The sequence below is a fragment of the Silene latifolia genome, chromosome X, assembly GCF_048544455.1.
Source record: "Silene latifolia isolate original U9 population chromosome X, ASM4854445v1, whole genome shotgun sequence".
Taxonomy (NCBI): domain Eukaryota; kingdom Viridiplantae; phylum Streptophyta; class Magnoliopsida; order Caryophyllales; family Caryophyllaceae; genus Silene; species Silene latifolia.
Window position 1 is genome coordinate 313,253,236 of NC_133537.1, and position 19,060 is coordinate 313,272,295.

The 19,060-nt window shown below is 40.6% G+C and overlaps 1 protein-coding gene across 1 annotated transcript; it reads left to right on the forward strand.

The window, feature by feature from the left end:
* LOC141621955 (uncharacterized) lies at nucleotides 1-4,125 on the forward strand. Its single transcript, XM_074438061.1, has 3 exons — nucleotides 1-367; nucleotides 457-731; nucleotides 3,543-4,125. Exons 1-3 carry the CDS (start codon nucleotides 203-205, stop codon nucleotides 3,928-3,930), a joined length of 828 nt encoding a protein of 275 aa, XP_074294162.1. The 5' UTR covers nucleotides 1-202; the 3' UTR covers nucleotides 3,931-4,125.
* The last annotated feature ends 14,935 nt before the right edge of the window (nucleotides 4,126-19,060 follow it).

A 19,060-nucleotide genomic window follows, 5' to 3' on the forward strand; every position in this document is an offset into this window, starting at 1 on the left:
GTAAGATCATACGATTAAAGGTCCCTCCCCTTGAAGGCCTCCAAATAAAGAATCTCCTCTTCCTAAAGCAACCTTTTCTCCAAGCAATTCTAAATTCCTCCTTTCACTTTTCTCACCTTCCTATCTAAAACCTTAAATAAAACTATACATCTCCATCATCTTCTATACCTCTATATTCCATACCCATAACATCACCAACAACATGCCTACACCAACACCGCGACCTATAACACACGCGGACCTTGCACCTAAGCCTCGTGGGCTTGACTTAGGGAGCAAAGCCGGAGCCCTTCTCACAATCCTTTGCATTCTTTGCGGACTCCTTTGTTTCATTCTGTCCCTCTTTGCAGAGGCTACTCGCTCAGAGGTAATAATATGTCAAGATTCAGTCATATGTCGCTTTGACTTCTTACAGTCATGTAATATGTAACGTTTAATTAATATATGTTTTTACAGGTGACGTGGGTGCTAACGAATAATAATGATCATAGTATAAAAGGTGATAAAGGGAAGGATTATGAATGTGTGTATAGTGGAAATGGGAAGGTGCCCTTAATATGTGCGTCGGTAGCATTTGTGGCCTTAGCAATAGCAATGTTAGTACAACATTCGTTTATGTTGATTGCGATGGGAAAGACTTCTCCTCCATCGTTTGTTAGTTGGGACCCTGAATCGTCTAGGCCTATGAAGTCTCTTACTTGGCAAGCTGCCTTTTTCTTCATCTCTACTTGGTATGTTTATTTTCTCCTTCATTTTTTACCATCTATTTACTACAATCATGCTCTCTAATTACATAACATATTGACCACTATCTATAAACTCAAATAAGACTGTTGTAGGACGTGCAACGGTTTTGTCTATAATAGTACTATCTTATCTTATGTTAGCAGCATATTCTGTAATTATGTTGTGCACGACAACGGGCTTATATAGGACCAATTGTAAACAATGAATTTAGTCATTTGTTTTGTTTCTAACTTGGCATTAAGATTTTATTGTGCATTTCACTATTTACCCTATGACAATTCAAATGTTCTCTATTAGACTATGACTCATGGTATATAAATGCAAGGTATGAACATACAATACAAACTTTATGCAATTATCATATAGAATACTGGTATGACTGATAAAGGCATCTCATTAAGAAGGTTCTTGACCAGCACAAAAAAAAACACCTATACAATACACATTAGTTAGCCGCTCTTAAATCAGTGGGCTGAGCGAATTCAATAACCCGTAGGTAAATATTAGAATACATATACTTTTCGATGTTGGCAAGAATTGTCTATGTGCAAAAATTATGATCCTTGATGAAGGATAAGTTGATGTAGCTAATAATGTTGAGTGGCTAATTTAATTAGGCACATTTCTAGGTGATTTTTAAGTTAAGGCCATTCCTACACAACTCTCATACCTACCCAAATGAAAGATAGGTTTAATAGATAATATTGATAACAATACTAGTGGGTTTTGTTAATTAGAGCATTAGTTTTTATGTCAAATTTAGAATATTACTCTTAGTTTAGTCATCAAGAGCTTGTTATGTAAGCGCATTATAATGTTTCCCTACTTGTATAAAAGACAACAAAGAAGCTTCTACTTTCAAATTAAGATACCCACAATTCAAATCACCTTTCATTCCCTTATTGTTGGTACATATAACATACGCTTTGTATGTACCATTATAAAGTTTTTTTTTTCTTTTTTGGTGTCAAATGAACCGCGGGTAGTGTCAAACAATATGAGGGATTGGGGAAGTTAGACCTCGAACTTATTGTCCACTCTAAGTCCATTATAACTAGACCTGGCAAAATGGGTCAGACCCGAATGACCCGACCCGAAAAGGCTGACCCGAGATCCGAAAATGACCCGAACTTGCTTGACCCAAATATGACCCGAAACCCGAACTAACCTGCCCGACCGGACCGACCGAACATTGTTTGACCCAATGTTGACCCGACCCGAGGTGACCCAATCCGAAAAGACCCGACTCATAACTCACCTGATCCCAAATGACTTGAAGTGACCTAAAATGACCTGAAACGACTAGTATTAACTCATATTAATACTATATATATCAAAATAAAGTTTAATTGGTTACAATAATCCCTAATAAATAGTTAAATTTGCAAAATAGTACGGAGTATTTCTTAATCAAAATAGTATTAACTTAAATGCTTAGCCATTAACTCAAAAGCAACCCGACCCAAAATGACCTATACCCAAAAATGACCCGACCCGAAATGACCCGACAACAGATCACCCGAAATTGACCCGAAACCCGAAAGTAACCCGACCCAACCCAACCCGACCTGAAATATGTGACAGACCCGAAATGACCCGACCCAAACTGACCCGACCCGTACCCGACCCGAGTGACCCGTTTTGCCAAGTCTAATTATAACCATTAGATTAAGACCTCTTCGATACAAGTACAAAGAATTCTAATTGGTGCATCTACTCGATTGAGGATGTTGGTATTGTTATTGGTTTAATATTTAAACAACAATCAATTATTTCTTACCATCTTTTAGATCCATTATGATATATCGTATTTCTATTTGTTTTTTTTTTAGATTTACGTGTTAAATTTTTAATCGGAATACAATTATATTTTTAATCAGTAAAAGTAATGCATAAACTTGAAAAATTCTCATTATTAACAAAAACCAAAAGAGATCATACTAGAAATAAAGGAGTATTATAAGGATAATCATACAACTCGAATCATTTAATGTATTATACAACTGGTTGTATATACAACTTATTCAATGTAGTTGAGCTTTGTTATAAAGTTATCGAGCTATAATATAAAGTTATTGAGCTTAACAGAATAATTATTAAGCTCGATAACTTTGTAAAATAGCTCAATAACTTGTAAAATAGCTCAACAACTTTGTGTAGGAGCTCAATAATTTTGAGGCGGTTGTACAATGCTACTATACAACTGTTTGTAGAATAGTATTTGTGCGAATCATGTTTATCATATGCTCACTATTAAGTTTTTTTTTTTTTTTAAAAAAAAAACTTTGATTATGTACTTTTTGTGAGCTTTTAAGCTTCAAGAAGGATATATGACCTTTTTATTTCTAGTGGATATCTTCTAATTAATTACATCTCCTTTTACTGCTAAATGCTCACTTAGATTATGTGGTGCATTATTAGCCGTAATATAGGAGTCCAAAGGCGTCCGTAGGCCTAACAAATGCTTTTAATAATTTCACGGTTACGAATATGCTTAAACCCTTTGTATTTGCCCAATTAATTTAACAAAAAGAATATTTCATTAAGAGTGCTTCTCCTCCGTTTCAATCATATGTGTTTACCTTTAACTCTGATCAAACACCCAGTCAATTAAACAATATAGCGACTTGTTAGATTGTTAAATATGGATTTAGACCACTTGCCGAGCCTATAGGAATTTTCTGCAAATATGAAAAAATGAGCTAGCGGGTTTGGTACGAGTTAGAAAGCTTGACGTTCAGCGTCCAATGAATCGTCATGCCGTAATGCTAATCCATACGTGCATGATTTTGCAGGGTATGTTTTGCAGTAGGGGAGATAATGCTACTAATAGGACTAAGTGTTGAATCAGGTCATCTAAGAGAATGGTCAAGCCCAAAGTCAAACTGCCTTATCGTCCGAGAAGGTGTGTTCACGGCAGCCGGAGTATTTTCCCTGCTTACCGTCTTCTTAGCCGCTGGTTTATATGCCACTGCTTTACGAGTTCAATGGCTTTGCCAAGAGCAAGAGACCATCCGACGTGAGGTGTTTGAGGCGTCCACGCTCTATGCATCCCCACCTCGATCACCCCAACATAGTCGGACTAATTCTAATCTTGACATTAGACAAAATCACACCGTTCAAACCACAGCGATTTCTCAGTCTCAAACCGTCGTTAATAACAAGCAAAGTAGTGTAGTTTAAGGAAGTACGTACATTATTAGTTACTTGACATTGTTATACTGAAATTACATGAGAAATGATGTATAGAGAGAGATACCAGCAATTGTACATGATTTTGTGAAGGTGTAAATGTAAATTCCCGTTTTACGTAAAAACGTATGGAGCTTTCCATGTTCCACTTGTGCGTTATGGCTATAGTGATTGACGAGTTGAAAATATAGATAAAATTCACAAATTTTTATTTGAGACGATTGTAAGACGTTTTTTATATCTGATTAAAATAAAAGCGAAAATAGAATTAAAACTGTGTTAATGAAGAGTTAAAAACGATAAACACCTAAGAGGGGGAGAGGGTGTATTAGGTGTACCTTTTAAAAAATTTCTCTTCTACTTGGTTAGAGGCTAACACAAGTAAGATCGATTGTAAGTTCACAAACGTTACAACAGGTCTATGCAACAGTATGAGTGACGGTTGCACAGCACTGGTAGCGAGATTGTTGAATAAAAGAGGAATGATAAGAGAACGTAAAAGTAAATAAACAAACAAGACGATGTTTAAAAATTGGTTCAGCTCCTACTTTCGAGTCTACGTCCAACCGTTATTTTATTGCTTGTTTAGAAATTTACTCAAACTTAACTAAACCATTACAATGAAAATAACTCGCCAACCTACTCCGGTTGCAATTGCTTAAAGCTACTCCGCTTCAAGACTTTCCCTTTCTTAAAGCTACTCCGCTTCAATACTTTATGTTCTATCTCATAGGTTTACAAAGTCAGAATCTCAGTGGTTCACTTAAGAACATGGAGATTACAATTAAGACCTAAACACAAGAATCATTGAACATATTCTTTTATGCAACAGTGAAGCGAACTGATACTTGGAGATTTTATAGCTTTGAAAAACAATTGAAGACTTTTGAAAATAGAAAACGGTTTTGCAAATGATTAAAGAACAAAGCTTAAATGCTGAAAAGATTTGCAAAGTGTTTTACAATGAATGCTCTTTAAAAGTCTTGCAATAAATGATAAAATGGAATGACTATTTATAGAGGGAATAAGTGTGTAAGAGAAGGATCTTAACACTTCTTCACTCTAATGTCCATGTGTTTGTAAGATGTATTATCATTTAAAAATATAGAAGAACAATCAGATTTGTGAGGCTCAAGGTGGCTGCATATTTTCTAGGCAAGGAGTGTTTCCCATAAATTATAGGAACTCACAATTTCGCCAAAAATAGAAAAAGCAAAAGACCTATTTTTAGCATGAAAAACCACTTGCATTAATAAGATTGATATCTTTAATTTAACTTGCAAGCATATTTTTTTTGTTCTATTTGTTCTTCAGATTTGAAAAATGATATTCCTTTTGAACACAATAAAGCTTTTGAAAGGTTTTGAACACTTGTGAATTTTTCCGAAAATTCTCCATACGTTAGTACCAGAAACCATGGTGCAACAGTCACAGGAACTGTTGCATGATTTTGCAATCACTAATGCTTAAAGAGGATATGTTTAATTACCTCGTTTACAACATTCATTCTAGGCAATGAGCATGTTTGACTTGTCTTTCATCTTGATCATTGATAGAGTCAAAAAGTGTCGAGTCACTAGGGCCTTCTTAGGCCAATTATGTTTTTAATTAAGGGTCATTTTGTCGGAATAAAGAGTTAATCTTCCCGTCCCGATGATTGTCATAACTAATGCATTTTGATTCATGTGTGGAGCCTTCGTATGAGGAGAGAACCCAGAATCCCGAGCACGAACCTCTAGCCACACTAGAAGACAAACAATCACGCGGAGACGACCTTACATGAACCAGTTGCGGAGCCGACATCCCTTGATAGGAAGCATGAAGGCTAAGTAGTGGAGAACTCGTGTTGAGGAAGTGAAGAAATAATTCGCATTCAGGCATTTTGGTAGACTGCCACCAGCCACAGCAGTCTGCCATTCAGCCGGCAGTCTGCCACGACAGTCTGCCATTCAGCCGGCAGTCTGTCGATATGCTGTACTCGTGACTTTTGTTTAGCCCTTTGGCTTAAATGAAGCCCAAATTTCCGTATTACCCTAGAATTTCGTGCAGCCCTATAAATAGTTCACATTTTGGAGACCTAAATCTGATCTTGTTTAGCAATAATTCAAAGAGGCTTGTGTGTTAAGAAAACTTGGAACTTTAGGAAGAAAATTGTAATCTTTGGGTTTGGATGTTAATCTTTCTTTATTTTGTGGGTTGTAACAAGATTATGGAAGGCTAAATCCTTCTTTGCTTGGTGTAATTCATCCAAAGTCTCCAACTTTAGTATTGTAAGACTCTTTTAATCTCTTTTTATCTATCCATTGATCTTTCCTTATGCTTAATGTCTTATGTTGAATGAGTTTATGTTTGGGTTGACCATCCATGCTTGTTATTTGTTCAACTATTGCAAATTCTAGAGAAATGGTTTAATCTATCTAGGATTGTTTGGAGCAAGCTTGTTGTATGTTGATTTGGTTTAAAGGATTCATGCAATAAGTAGGAAATTTCATGTCTTTTCTCATTTGTATGGTTTAATCTTGTGAGAATTGATCCTAGCCTCTTATCTTGGCATAATTCTTAATGCTCATGTTTGATTTGCACTCATGGTTTAATGAATTGTTGATTAAACATGAAGAATATACATGGATGGTTTAATTTGTGTATGTTAGCATCTTGACTAGAGAGTATTGGGTGGATAATAAGAAGAGAGTTACAAAAGAGTCAAACTTTATCATTGTTGGTTACTAAGGAAGGATTACATCAAGTCCTCTTAAATATTGAATTTTCTTGCTCACCAAGTGTTTGTTAAATTGTTTGTTAGACAAGATTGCAACTTTAGTTTGTTTTCATGTCACCAATCAACTCAAAAACCCCCCTTTGTCTATGTTCATCTATTGTTTGTCATTGTTGATAACCATTGTTTGTGTATACACTAGCCATTAGTATTCAATAGTTTACAATTCAAGTTTTTAGTCTTAAATCCCTTCTCTTGGATTCGACCCTTACTTCCCTTTACTACTATTCTTAATTGCATAGTGTAGAGTTGAGTTTGGCTTATAAATTGTTAATTTGATAGGTTAATTCTAGTATTTTACGACACCTAGTTTTACCGAGTCAAATTTTGGCGCCGTTGCCGGGGAAGGGCAACGTAGCTAAAGGCTTGATTGTTAATTACATGTTAGTTATTTCTCTTCTCTTTGTTCTTGAAAGTAAGTGGAAGTTCTAACTTGTGTGTGTAGTGCAAAGGTTTATGTTTAGTCCCTTTCAAAACGGTGAATCAACCCCCGTGGAAGAGGACTCTTTTGTAGCATATTCGTGGTTATTTACCAATCCTTGGTACCAAAGAGCACAAAGAGAACATCGAGTAGAAGAAACACCTTCGGAAGAGCCTATTGAAGTAAATCCGATTGAAGTAGAGTATCCCTCTATGGCGAATGACACGAGAACCATCCGGGAGATACGAGCAAGGAATTATGATGAGCAACCCTTGTGTATCACCTATCCCCCTTTAGGAGCCAATGCAAATTTCGAACTCAAAGGCTTCTTTATTCATAACTTGCCTAAGTTCCATGGCCATGCGGGGAATGACCTAAACCGTCACCTTTCGGAATTTCACATAATGTGTGAAGGTGCCATTCCGAATGGGGTGACGGAGGATCAATTCAAACTACGGGCCTTCCCATTTTCTTTGTTGGATTCGGCCAAAGATTGGCTCTTTTATCTTGCTCCGGGATCTATAAGAACTTGGAAGGAAATGAAGGCGGCTTTCCTTGAGAAGTACTACCCCGATTCACGCCACAACCGTACAAAGAAGGCCATTACCACAATAGAGCAAGACAATGGGGAGACCATGTATGAGTATTGGAAGAGGTTCAAGAAGTTGGTAGCCCAATGCCCATACCATGGATTGAGTGATGATGATCTCCCTGTGAACTTTTATGAAGGGTTAGGCCAAGATGATCAAAGAATGGTCAATTCCGCTAACGGAGGAGGTTTGGAGAATTTCTCCATAGTGGATGCCAAGGAAATCATAGAGAGACTTGCCTCAACTACAAGGAATTATGGAAGAAGCCAAAGGGGAACAAGGAACACATCTTCAATGGGGACCTCTTCCTCATCTACTCAAAATCTTGAGCAAAGTGTGAATGACTTAACTCACCTAGTGAAGAATATGTTGGTGAACAATCCAAACAAAGATGGGGAAAAAGGGAATCAAGTGGAGTGCAACTATTGCCAAGGTCCTCATTTGGAGGAAAATTGCCCCATTATGATTGAAGAAGGAATCGGGGTGGAAAATGTAAGTGCAATGGGGTATGGGAATTACAATGCTAGGAATCCTTCCGAGAGAGGGTTTTACAACTATGATCCTAGTGGCAACACTTACAATGTTGGGAGTAGAGACAACCCTCGACTTGGTTGGGGTGGTGACACCTCAAAGAGCTTTGTGAATGGTCAATTCAACCACTTGAGGGACCAAAATTCCCGACAAGGTCAAGGTTCAAATTCTCAAGGAAATAGGAATGGGAATTTCAACAACCAAGGTAGAAACCAAAACCAAGGTCAATCATCCCAATTTGGCAATCAAGGTAACAACACCAATTCTCAAAAGGAACCAAGTGTTCAAGACTTGCTTAAGAACATTTTGCAAGAGAAAGTAAAAACAAACAAGAGGTTTGATAAGATTGATGCCGACAAGAGTGTTAGTGATGCCAAGGTTGCCAACCTTGAAGTCCAACTTGGACAAATTGCCCAAGAACTTGCCAAGCAAAACCAAAGGAATTCCACTACATTTTCCCCTAGAGAAAATGCTAGTGCTATGACATTGAGGAAGGGAAGAACTTTAGAATCCCCTCCAAAGAAGAAGAGAAGGGGCAAGTCACAAGAAAGGGTTATCAACATTGAAGAGCAAATTGAAGAAGAGCTTGTGGTTGAACAAGAGAAAGGGTCATCTTCAAAAGCTAGTGAGGAAAAAGAAAAGAGTCCTTTGAGCATTGACAAAGGAAAGGAAGGAAGCACCAACACAAAGGTGTGGACAATGGGCCACGAGGGCGCTTGGGAAACAAGTGTTTGCATTTGTGGAGTCGCCACCAATTTTTATGGGAAATTGGAACCGTTCGAATAACTCGTGTCATGTCAAGACACAAAGTAGTAACATGAACAACAAGAACTCGTTACCCTTAGCATTCTATGTCTAGAATGACTCTCGTGGATGCCAATGAACACGGATGTTCACAAAGATCTGGAGTAAGGGGCGAGGGTACGTATTATGAAGCTCTTTTGATCGAACACCTAATCCCGCCCGCCTCGATAGCGCCTCTACTAATGATTAGGGAAATCGTCTATACTTGATATATCGTCGATTATATGCATGCAATGCAACACCCAAGTTTTGATCCTAGCATGTGAAGATTAGACTAAGTCGGTTAACACGTAATTTAGCATACAATTAATGTCGAAGTAGGATTTAGTGCTCAATTACATGTGAAGGCATACAAATGATACAAGAAATAGGGCAAATATAATAAACAAAATTACAATAACGAAAAATATACAATAATTACAATGGGCTTAGCGATTTATGTCAAAAATACCTTTAAAACGGATAACTTGAGAAAAAAGAATAAAAGAATGAATTAACGAACAGATGATTAGGCGATGATACGGCTAATATTTAATTATACGTAGACTAATAAACTAGGTCAAGGCAGAACGGAAGTTCAGAGACAGAATTCAACCTGGAACAGGCGCAGCAGGACTGCGCCCTTTGGAAGAGGCGCAACAGATGCTGCGTCTGTTCCAAGGGTGAGTTCTGGCTGTGAAGTCGGAACTGCAAATCGTTAATGTTAATTGATGATTTTAAGGATTGATTAATATATTTACTCGGATGGAAGTGATTAATAGATTATTTACATGTGATTAACGGTCATGAAAGCGATAAACATGGATGAAACGATTAATATGAATTATTTACATGAGTGAACGATTGATTAGTGACATAGGTGAACTAATTAGGTTAAACATGACAAATTAATGACAAGTTGATGACGAATATGACGATGGACAGATGAAAAATATATCAATGACGAATTCCATAAACTCAATATGAACAAACTGAATTTCTACAACCCGGATTGAGTTTAATGACGAAAACCCACAAATATTGAATTATAAGGGATTCAAGTCGAATTTTAATGATAAATTATATGTTAGTGAATGATAAATAATATACATATGAGATGATTATGGTATTATAACAAAGAACTAATGAAAACAAATAAAAACGAATAAAAGTTGACGAATTACAGAGGACGAAGGAAGAAGAAAGGAAGCAGGAACTGCGGCAGCCTCACGAAGAGGCGCAGCAGTTGCTGCGTCCTTTCTCGACGGTTTGTCTTCTGGAAATCCGTAAAAAAGGGTTTTAAACACGGTTTCAGAAATCGGTTTTAAGAGGTGTTTTCGACATAAACCTTACATTAATGGTACAAAAAGGTAAATAACGATAATAAAAGAGAGATTTACACCCTCAGACTTACATGTTTGACGAAACGAGATGAACTAAGTTTACGATTAGTGATGCTCGACTCGAATGTAACGAAAGTGCCCTCGTAAGAGGAAAACGATTAGATTAATTAAGTTGATTGATGTGGAGTTGGTCAAATTGGTCGGTCATGCAAACGAGGCTGGTACTCAGAAGGATCCGAGCTTACGTGGTCGAATGTTCAAGCACGTAGACGCCAAAAAGTAAGAACAAAGGTCTAGAATGCAAAGGGAGAAGAGAAGGGCGGACACTCGCGTGAGAAATATGAGGAGCGAAGGCTCCTATTTATACTAATCACGTGAAGGAATAGGGTTTTCGGAGAGACTTTGGAAGTGAAGCTCGGAAAGATATGAAAAAGATACGAAAAATACGCAGAAAAAGGACCTGGGAAGAGGCGCAACAGTCACTGCGTCTCTTGGAAGAGGCCCAGCACCTGCTGCGTCTGTTCCCAAGTGGTTTCCTCCTGCGGAAGAAAGATTTCCGTGTTTAAGTTATGGAATGACGGAATAATTTGGTTTCCCTTAATATTTGTATGAATATTACGGGAAATTGTTTACCAAAGATTAAAAGATTGTGAAGTATTATAAAATATGGAATAGAAATATCCGGAACATTCCAGAATATTCCGACTCGGGATTTAACGGTTATCAGAAAATGAAGACGGTTTTAGGCCCGAACTCCAAATGTACTCTAATTACTGTCAAAACGACCGTATCGGCGCGTAGATGACAACTATGAGGTAGACATTAGTGTTTGAGCAATCACTTGACGATAAACTTACGAACTGTCACAAATCGTTCCGCGTACCAAACATGCGGCCCAATCATCACCGGGTGGTTTGCGGGAGGTGCAGAAATGAGGTATCTACAGAGCCCCCACTTTGACTGAGGCTTGGACAAAGCGAAAGTCAAAGTATAACCATCAGGTCAATCGAAGATTACAACCTGACGACTATGGCGACGCGAGGCTGCTCAAGGGGTCTGAGCCAAGGACCCGTCGTCGGGAACATTTTAGAGTCTGTCGACTATCGGGGAAGGCCGTTTAAAGTCCATTAGACTACGTAAAGAAGCTCGCCAGCCATAAGAAGAGACCATACCTGAGACTTCTGGATGAAATGGGACTGAAGACGTTTCGGCGAAACTCTTTGGTCTGAAGATAACTTGGTGTCTGAAGGTATGAAGGTATATCATGAAAAGGGTCTGAAGGATTATAAGGAAACAATGATTTTGAGGAAAGACAGCAAGACACAGTCTGGAACTGCTGGGAGAAATCTGTTTGTGTTCAGCTTCAAACAAACTTCTGAAGAATTCGGGATCGATGTTGATCTCCATGTCTCGAGAGGAAGTGACTGTCGGTCGTGAACTCTCGTTGGGGAACATAATCGGGAACCTATCTCCATGTCTCGAGAGGGATAGTCTATCCGCTTACTCTCGCTGGGGAATATAATGAAGGTGTGTCGAAACACCCGTGAAGAAATATCTGCTCGTTGTGAAAAACAAGGTCTTGGGAGCGATGTATAATGTATAATAGTCTGCAGTTAGCTTGGAAATGCGGGTTTAAACAAAGAATTATCGTCAAACGGACTAAAAAAGATAATAATGGCATCGAGGAAGAGGCACACCAAAGATGGGCCTATAAATAACGAACTCATAACGAATTTTTGAAAACTCGTATGGAGGGAACACCAGGAAGAGGCGCAGCAAGAGCTGCGTCTCTTGGAATAGGCACAGCAACTGCTGCGTCTGTTCCCGAGGGTGTCCTTTCTGCGTAAAAACGCGATAAACAGAGGGATTTATTTCATTTGTTCGAAACACAAATTCCTCAATTTCTCTCTCAAATCTTAACCATTTCCGCCAAAATTTGATCCAAAGGCTTGCATTCATCATGACTAATCGAGGTATGTATATCGTTCTTGCATTAATCTTCTGCATTTTGCTTAATTTGGATCGAAAAAATTAGGGTTTTCAACCCAATTAATTCGAAAATTTGGGGCTTTTCCCCCAAATGGATTTGCCTTGTAAAACTGATACTAGAAATGGATAATTGGTGATATAAGGAACATAGCCATGTATTTTTTTCGAATTTCCGTTGAGTTTTGAGCATTTGAGTGAAATTGAGACGGTTTACAGCTAAACCTTAAATTGTTTCGAAAATGGCCTTAGGTTTGCCCATTTGCGATGAAACTTGATATTTGGGATCCTTGGATGATGGTAAACTTCCTACCATCTCGGAATTTTGGTTTGTGATGGCTTTTCAGGACACTTTTCTAGGGCATAATCGCCGTTATAACGAAATGCTGCCGAAATTTCGACTTGAACCCATGACTAGGCTTCAACTTAGGCTTGACTTGACCCTACTTACCATATGAGTGATCGGGTTTGTGAGAATGCAGCCAAAGATGGCGAGAAAAGAGCGATTTCAGGGCTTCCGAAGACTCGAAAATCCCCTAACCCAGGCTTGTCGTCGCCTGACGCGGCCTAAAATTACTTTAATTTTGCAGGTGATGAGGCTTCTACTTCTGGGAGAGCTCCCATGGAGATAGACACTGCTGTTGACCCTTCTCGTGCCATCGAGGAGGCTTTGAAGGAGGCTTTTACCGCCGCGGTGACGGCTGCTGGTGACGAGGTCCACGAGGAGGAGGCTGTTGAGGAGGAGGAGGCCCCGAGGCGGGCCAACGTTGGACGAGGAGGTCGTCAGCTGAGGGGAGCACCCGTGTGGGCTGAGACCTGGGACAGCAGGCACTTGCTTTGGGCTGCGGAGGGTCACCTGTCCTATAGGACGGTGAAGAGCTTGGTAAATAGGAATTCATTACTCATCACTCATCTTCTTTCATTTCACTTGCTCATATCTTTTCCAATTTTCATTCAAAACTAAAGATAGCTTTTGTTTCAAATCACAATAGGAGGCCGGGAACATCAGGTCGTTCTCGGGTTACACGACAGCGATGGAGTGCTACGAGAGGCTGTCGGCGGAGGAGCGCGCCATGATCGAGCGTGGAGCGTTTGGTGCCTTGGTGCAGGCTTGGAGGGATATCGCGAAGAGATAGCTGCGGGCTAACCTTAGCCTGGTCCGCGCTTTCTTGGACCGATTCTGGGACATGACTTCCACTTTTCACATGCCTTTCGGTGAGGTGGGAGTCACTCTGGAGGACTACGACATGATTTCTGGTCTGCCGTGTGGGACTGAGGCGGTGGAGTGGCCGGAGGCTGCCATGAGGGTGGACTCGGCCGAGGCTAGGAGGTTCATCGGCTGGAACTTGTCGCCGAAGGCTGTTACAGTGCTTGGTTTGGTGCCCAGTTCCTATGTCCGAGACTACTTTGCGGGGAATACCCCGGCGCTGGTGACGATTGACGGGAGAGAGACGACTCCTCCTCCCTGTACAGCTGAGCAGAGGGCCCGTTTGTGGCTTTGGTGATTTTTGTCTTCGATCTACCTCGGAGACAAGGGAGAGAGGCTGTCGACGAAGCTTCTTCCCTTACTTTCTGACCTGAGCTCCCTAGGGCGTTGGGACTGGGTCACTGCTGGTTTTGCGGTCCTCATCCGCTTCATGAGGGCCATGGTTCGTCCGGAGTTGATGGAGAAGGGGACTTCTCCTGGTGCTGTCGGACCTGGACTACTGCTGGAGGTATGAGCCTTCATTTGGATTAAAATCAATTCTTTTCCTTATCAAATTACGAAAGATCATTACTGACTATCTTGCTTTACAGACGTGGGTGTACTCCTACTTTCCGAGCCTCTCGCCCAAGAGGACGGAGCCGCTGGAGATGGCCTATCCCGTCGTGAGGGATTGGGTGATGTGTAGGACGAGGAGCAAGCGTTCCTCTCATGGTGTTTACCGGCGAGACGTGAACGCTCTTCAGCTGGACAGCGTGAGCATCTCATATGTATTCGTTTTGCTTCTTGACTACTTTTTAATCAATCATAAGAATGATTCCATGTTTGTCTTTTCCTAGTGGGTGCCCAGACCTTGGGCGGAGTACGCTGGAGCGCCTCCTTTTGTGGCTGAGGTCCTTCGTTCTAGGAGCTCGAGCCGGCTACTGTTGAGGACGTCGATGGGTCTTGTGTGGTACTTGGGCGAGCGCTTGGCTCGTCAGTGCTCCCGGGATGTATTGACGGTTCCCATCGACCCTCCTAGGACGATGTTCAGGGAGCCTTATGAGGCTGAGAGGGAGGCTGACTTGGCTGGCGTTGGTGGTGACGCCCTTCTTCTTCCTGGCGAGGACTACTCGGCGTTCCTCTACGGGAGGTTGGCGTACTGGCCGGTTGTGGTAAGTACTTTTATCCTTCTTTATTTTGATTTTGAGAATACGATGAAAGATCATCTATTAACGAGAAACATTTGACTTAGTAGGAGGTTGAGGCGGTGGGCATCGAGCCCCCAGAGTACCCCGAGACCCTTGAGTACACTGACGCGACCGGGAGGACGACGATCTCCGAGCTGCGTGACTTTGACGTGGCATGTGATGAGATCTTTGGTGGACGACCGCGCAAAGATCGATTCGGAGGGTGAGCCTCTAATTTGCATGATTTTTGTGTAAGAACACATTTGAATGAACTTATTCAATTATTGAGAACTTCGTTTTTGAAAATGCAGGTTGCGCCGTCTCGGTTTGTGGCGTTATGGAGGGTGGCCAACCGGCTGCGAGCTACTGCCGTCGAGGCACTTGTCGGCGGTCGAGGTCGTCAGGTATGAACCCTTCGCCTATTTTATTTTGAACTTTCTAACATTTCTTATGCTTGTTTGAAATGATTGACATGAGCCAATTTTGTTGTTTGCAGGGGGATCGCGAGCTGGAGCGAGAGTTGGTCCAGTCTCGGGAGGAGACAGCTCGCTTGTTGAGGGAGCTTGAGGTTCGAGACGCCGAGGTTGCTATTCTCGCGGCAAGAGTTGCGGAGCTAGAGGGCGACCGGCAGTAGTTTTGTTTTGTTGTTGTTTGTATTTTGCACATTTGTACATTTTGGACCTTCATTTTGGACATTTTGGATTTTGCTTGGGGCTCGAGCCCCCAGTTTGGTGTACATTTTTTATTTGTATATATGATGGCCTGAGTGCCTTTGCTGCTGGGTTGTATTTGCAGGTTAGCTTTGAACAGGTTTGGTAGATGACGTTTTATGCCGTCATGCTGCCGAAATTTACATAGAAATGACGTAGAACATACATTTGTATATACACACGGCCTGAATTAGCGCAAAACGAAAGACTCAAAAGAATGCAAAAATGCAAAAGAAAGTGCCAAAAATGCAAAAAAGTTGTCGGAACTGACCGGACGGTAGGGAGGGTTACCCCTAAAAAAAGAAAAAAAAAATAGAAACCTATAAGTTAGAAATGAAATGATTAAAAAAATAAATAAAAGAAATATATGAGTGAAGTATACAAGTTTTGAAATGAATTAAATTACAATGAAAATTATTTCCGAAAATGAATTACATTAAAATGAAAATTATTTCCTAAAACGAAAATATACAAGTGTGTTAGAATGACGGGAATGCTGATATTGCCTCGAAATGCGTGCCCGCGGAATTAGGAAACATGGAATATGGTAATTTCCACGTATTTACCAAAATAATAACCCGTAGGAATAGGAAATTATTCGTCAAGGAATTTAGGAAAGATCCAACGCAGAAAATCACAGAAACCTTGCTGAGAAAGAGGCGCAGCATGAGCTGCGTCCCTTTGAAGAGGCGCGACAAATCTTTGCGCTTTGCTCCCAGTGTGTGCGTTTTCGCGATTTTTGGAAACAGAGTTTAGTATAAATAGAGACGTCGATAGAGTTTTTATTCACACAATTCTCCTGTCTCTTCTTCATCTTATTACTTAAAATTCTTAATATAATCGCTCATCATGAATACTTTGGAGATTCGCCTAAAAGAGTGGACTAATGAGTTTTTCAACATGGAGAAACACGACATGGGTGCCTATAATCTTGGATCATTGTTTAGTTTGAAGCTTATCAAGGTTGTCAAACCATTCTTAGATGCTTGTCTTGATTATTGGGACCCGAATTATCATGTTTTTGCTTTCCCCGGAGGCGACATTTGCCCATTTCTGAAGAAATTCTTTGCGATCGGTGGGTGGGATCCGGAACACTTGCCCGCCATTCCTTCTACTTCGCAAGGGTATAAGAGCAAATTTAGAGACTTGCTAGGATTGACTAGAATTGAGGTGGACCGTTTAGTGACCTCGAAGAGAGTGCGAATGTTGGACTTCATTGACCGATTCATTAACAGGGCCGACTCCACCGTTTCTTATGTTGCTAGGCGAAGGGCATTTGGATTTTGCTTGTTTCATGTATATGTCCTTCAAGGGCATACTGATGAAGACTTGAGAGGTGATCCCCGTCTCCTGGGCCTAGTTGAGCAAATGGAGCTGCGCAGGAGCCCAGCTTGTTTATGCCTAGGAGAGATCCTGTTGGGCTTGGATAATAGGAAAGCCAATCGCGACCTACCGTACTTGGGAAGTCCCATTATTCTGCAAGTAAAAGAACATTTTCTCTTTTCTTTTCTCTTTTTTTCTTTTTTTTTTCGTTTTTTCTTCTTCTTCTCTTTTTTTTTTCGTTTTTTTTTCGTTTTTCTTTTTTTTTTCGTTCTAATACTCGCTTTTGGTAGGTTTGGCTTATGGAGCGTCTTCGATTGATCGAGCCCTCAGTTCATGTTCCTTCTTATCATGCTCGTTCGATTGCAATGAGGACTAGGCTGTACATGGTGGACTTCACTCGAGTCTGCAATTATTGGGAGAACAAACTGAAGAGTGATGATGGCCCCTTGATTAGTTGGTCGTACCATGGTGGCACCTCAAATCTGTCACTGGAGTATCTTCCTTGGATCCTACTCGATCTGCGCGCATTCCTGGCTTGGAATTCATGATATGCATCTTCCCGGAGAGGTTGATGAGGCAGGTTGGACTAAAGCAGACGATCCCAAAGCTTGACACTGTCCCACAGACTGCCGTGGCACTTACTACTGAGAGTCGAAGGGAGTGGGCCATTAAATGGGCCCAAAGAAACGTGTGGTTCTTGAACTCTTCTGCTAATACCTTATGGGTGTCGGACTCTTATCTGCGATGGAGGAAAGCTACTACTCCGGAAGAGCGCGAGAGATTGAGGAAGCGCGAGCCCATTGACTACAAGGTGCGCGAGGTGGAAAAGGAGAAAGAGAAGCATTTGACTGAGGGAGAGGAGGAAGCTGGGTTTCGAGTTGTTCATCCTTCGAAGAAACCGAAGACCTCTCCTGTCGTGGACAAAGTGATTGGCAAGAATGGGAAGGCTAGGCCTCGAGAAAGACCGTTGGTTATTAGGTCCGAAGTGGCGCAAGAGCGTCCGGCTCGAGGTCGTGACAAGAAGTATGATAAGAATGACAAGGGCAAAGGAAAAATGGAGGAATAGCCCAAGTCTTTATTATTATTATTATTATTATTATTATTATTATTATTGTAATAAGAAGGTGGGGTTTTTAGAATTCTAGCCTATTTTTATTTTTATTATGTAACGTATTATTATTACTAGAAAGTGAATGAAAATAAAAAAGGTTAATTGGTTATGAAACCGTTGTGATTTTCTATTTATTATTCTTGTCGAATTCCAAATGCAATGCAAATGTCCTTCTATTTACATTTTGAAAATAAGGGGTTGTATCCCGTGAAGGATTGCCTACGTATTCATTAAGAAAATGAAATCAAACCCTTGCACGTAGTTCGAGTAAATGTAAAAGAATAATTGTTCTAAGCAAGAGCTTATAATGAACTTTAGAAAATAAGCATGAGCTTTTTACTTACTCTTAAGGTGCAAATTTAGTTTATTTGATGATATGAGGATGACAAATTTGTCAAAATGCAAGAGCAGAGTGACATTAGCTTACTTTAGCTTGGCCAGGGGCCGTTTATTTAGTGCCACAAGAGCGACACGTGAGGTTACGCGAGGCGCGTTTTTGTTCCTATTCTAGGCATAATACCGTTTTAGTTGGTCGAGGTTTGTCGGGTTGGAAAACTCATTCCCATCTAGATATGTGATTCTAACCGCACGCCCTGGAAGTATGGACTTGACTAGAAATGGTCCGGCCCAATTGGGTTTGAATTTTCCCCGTGGATCAACAGGTAAAAGAGCTCTAACCGATTTGAGTACTAAGTCTCCTTCCTTGATGTTCCTTGGCTTAACCCTTTTGTTGAAAGCTCGTTTGATACGTGCTTGATATGTTTGGACATTGTGCAAGGAGCATAGCCTATGTTCATCCAGGAGGATGAGCTCTTCATATCCATCCCTCTTCCAGCCGGCTTCCGGGATTTGACTTTCGAGTAAGATACGCAATGATGGTATTTCTAACTCGACTGGATGTACAGCTTCCATGTCGTAAGTCAAATAGAAAGGGGTGGCCCCAGTGGGCGTCCTTACAGATGTGCGATATCCCCACAAAGCAAAGGGTATCTTTCTTGGCCAATCTCGATAGTTGTCAATCATTTTCTTGAGAATTGTGACAACGTTTTTGTTTCTTTGCCTCTCTGGCGCCATTAGTCTGTGGTCTATATGGCGAAGAGTGGTGATGCCTAATTTTGTACTTGGCTAGCAATTGCTCAGTCTCAGCTTGGAAATGTGATCCATTATCACCGAT

Excerpts from the sequence above, each read along its gene's own strand:
- LOC141621955 (XM_074438061.1), top strand. The coding sequence starts at position 203 with ATGCCTACACCAACACCGCGACCTATAACACACGCGGACCTTGCACCT. Across the intron at positions 368-456 it reads CAGAGGCTACTCGCTCAGAG|GTGACGTGGGTGCTAACGAA; the intron begins GTAATAATATGT and ends ATGTTTTTACAG. Across the intron at positions 732-3,542 it reads TTTTTCTTCATCTCTACTTG|GGTATGTTTTGCAGTAGGGG; the intron begins GTATGTTTATTT and ends ATGATTTTGCAG.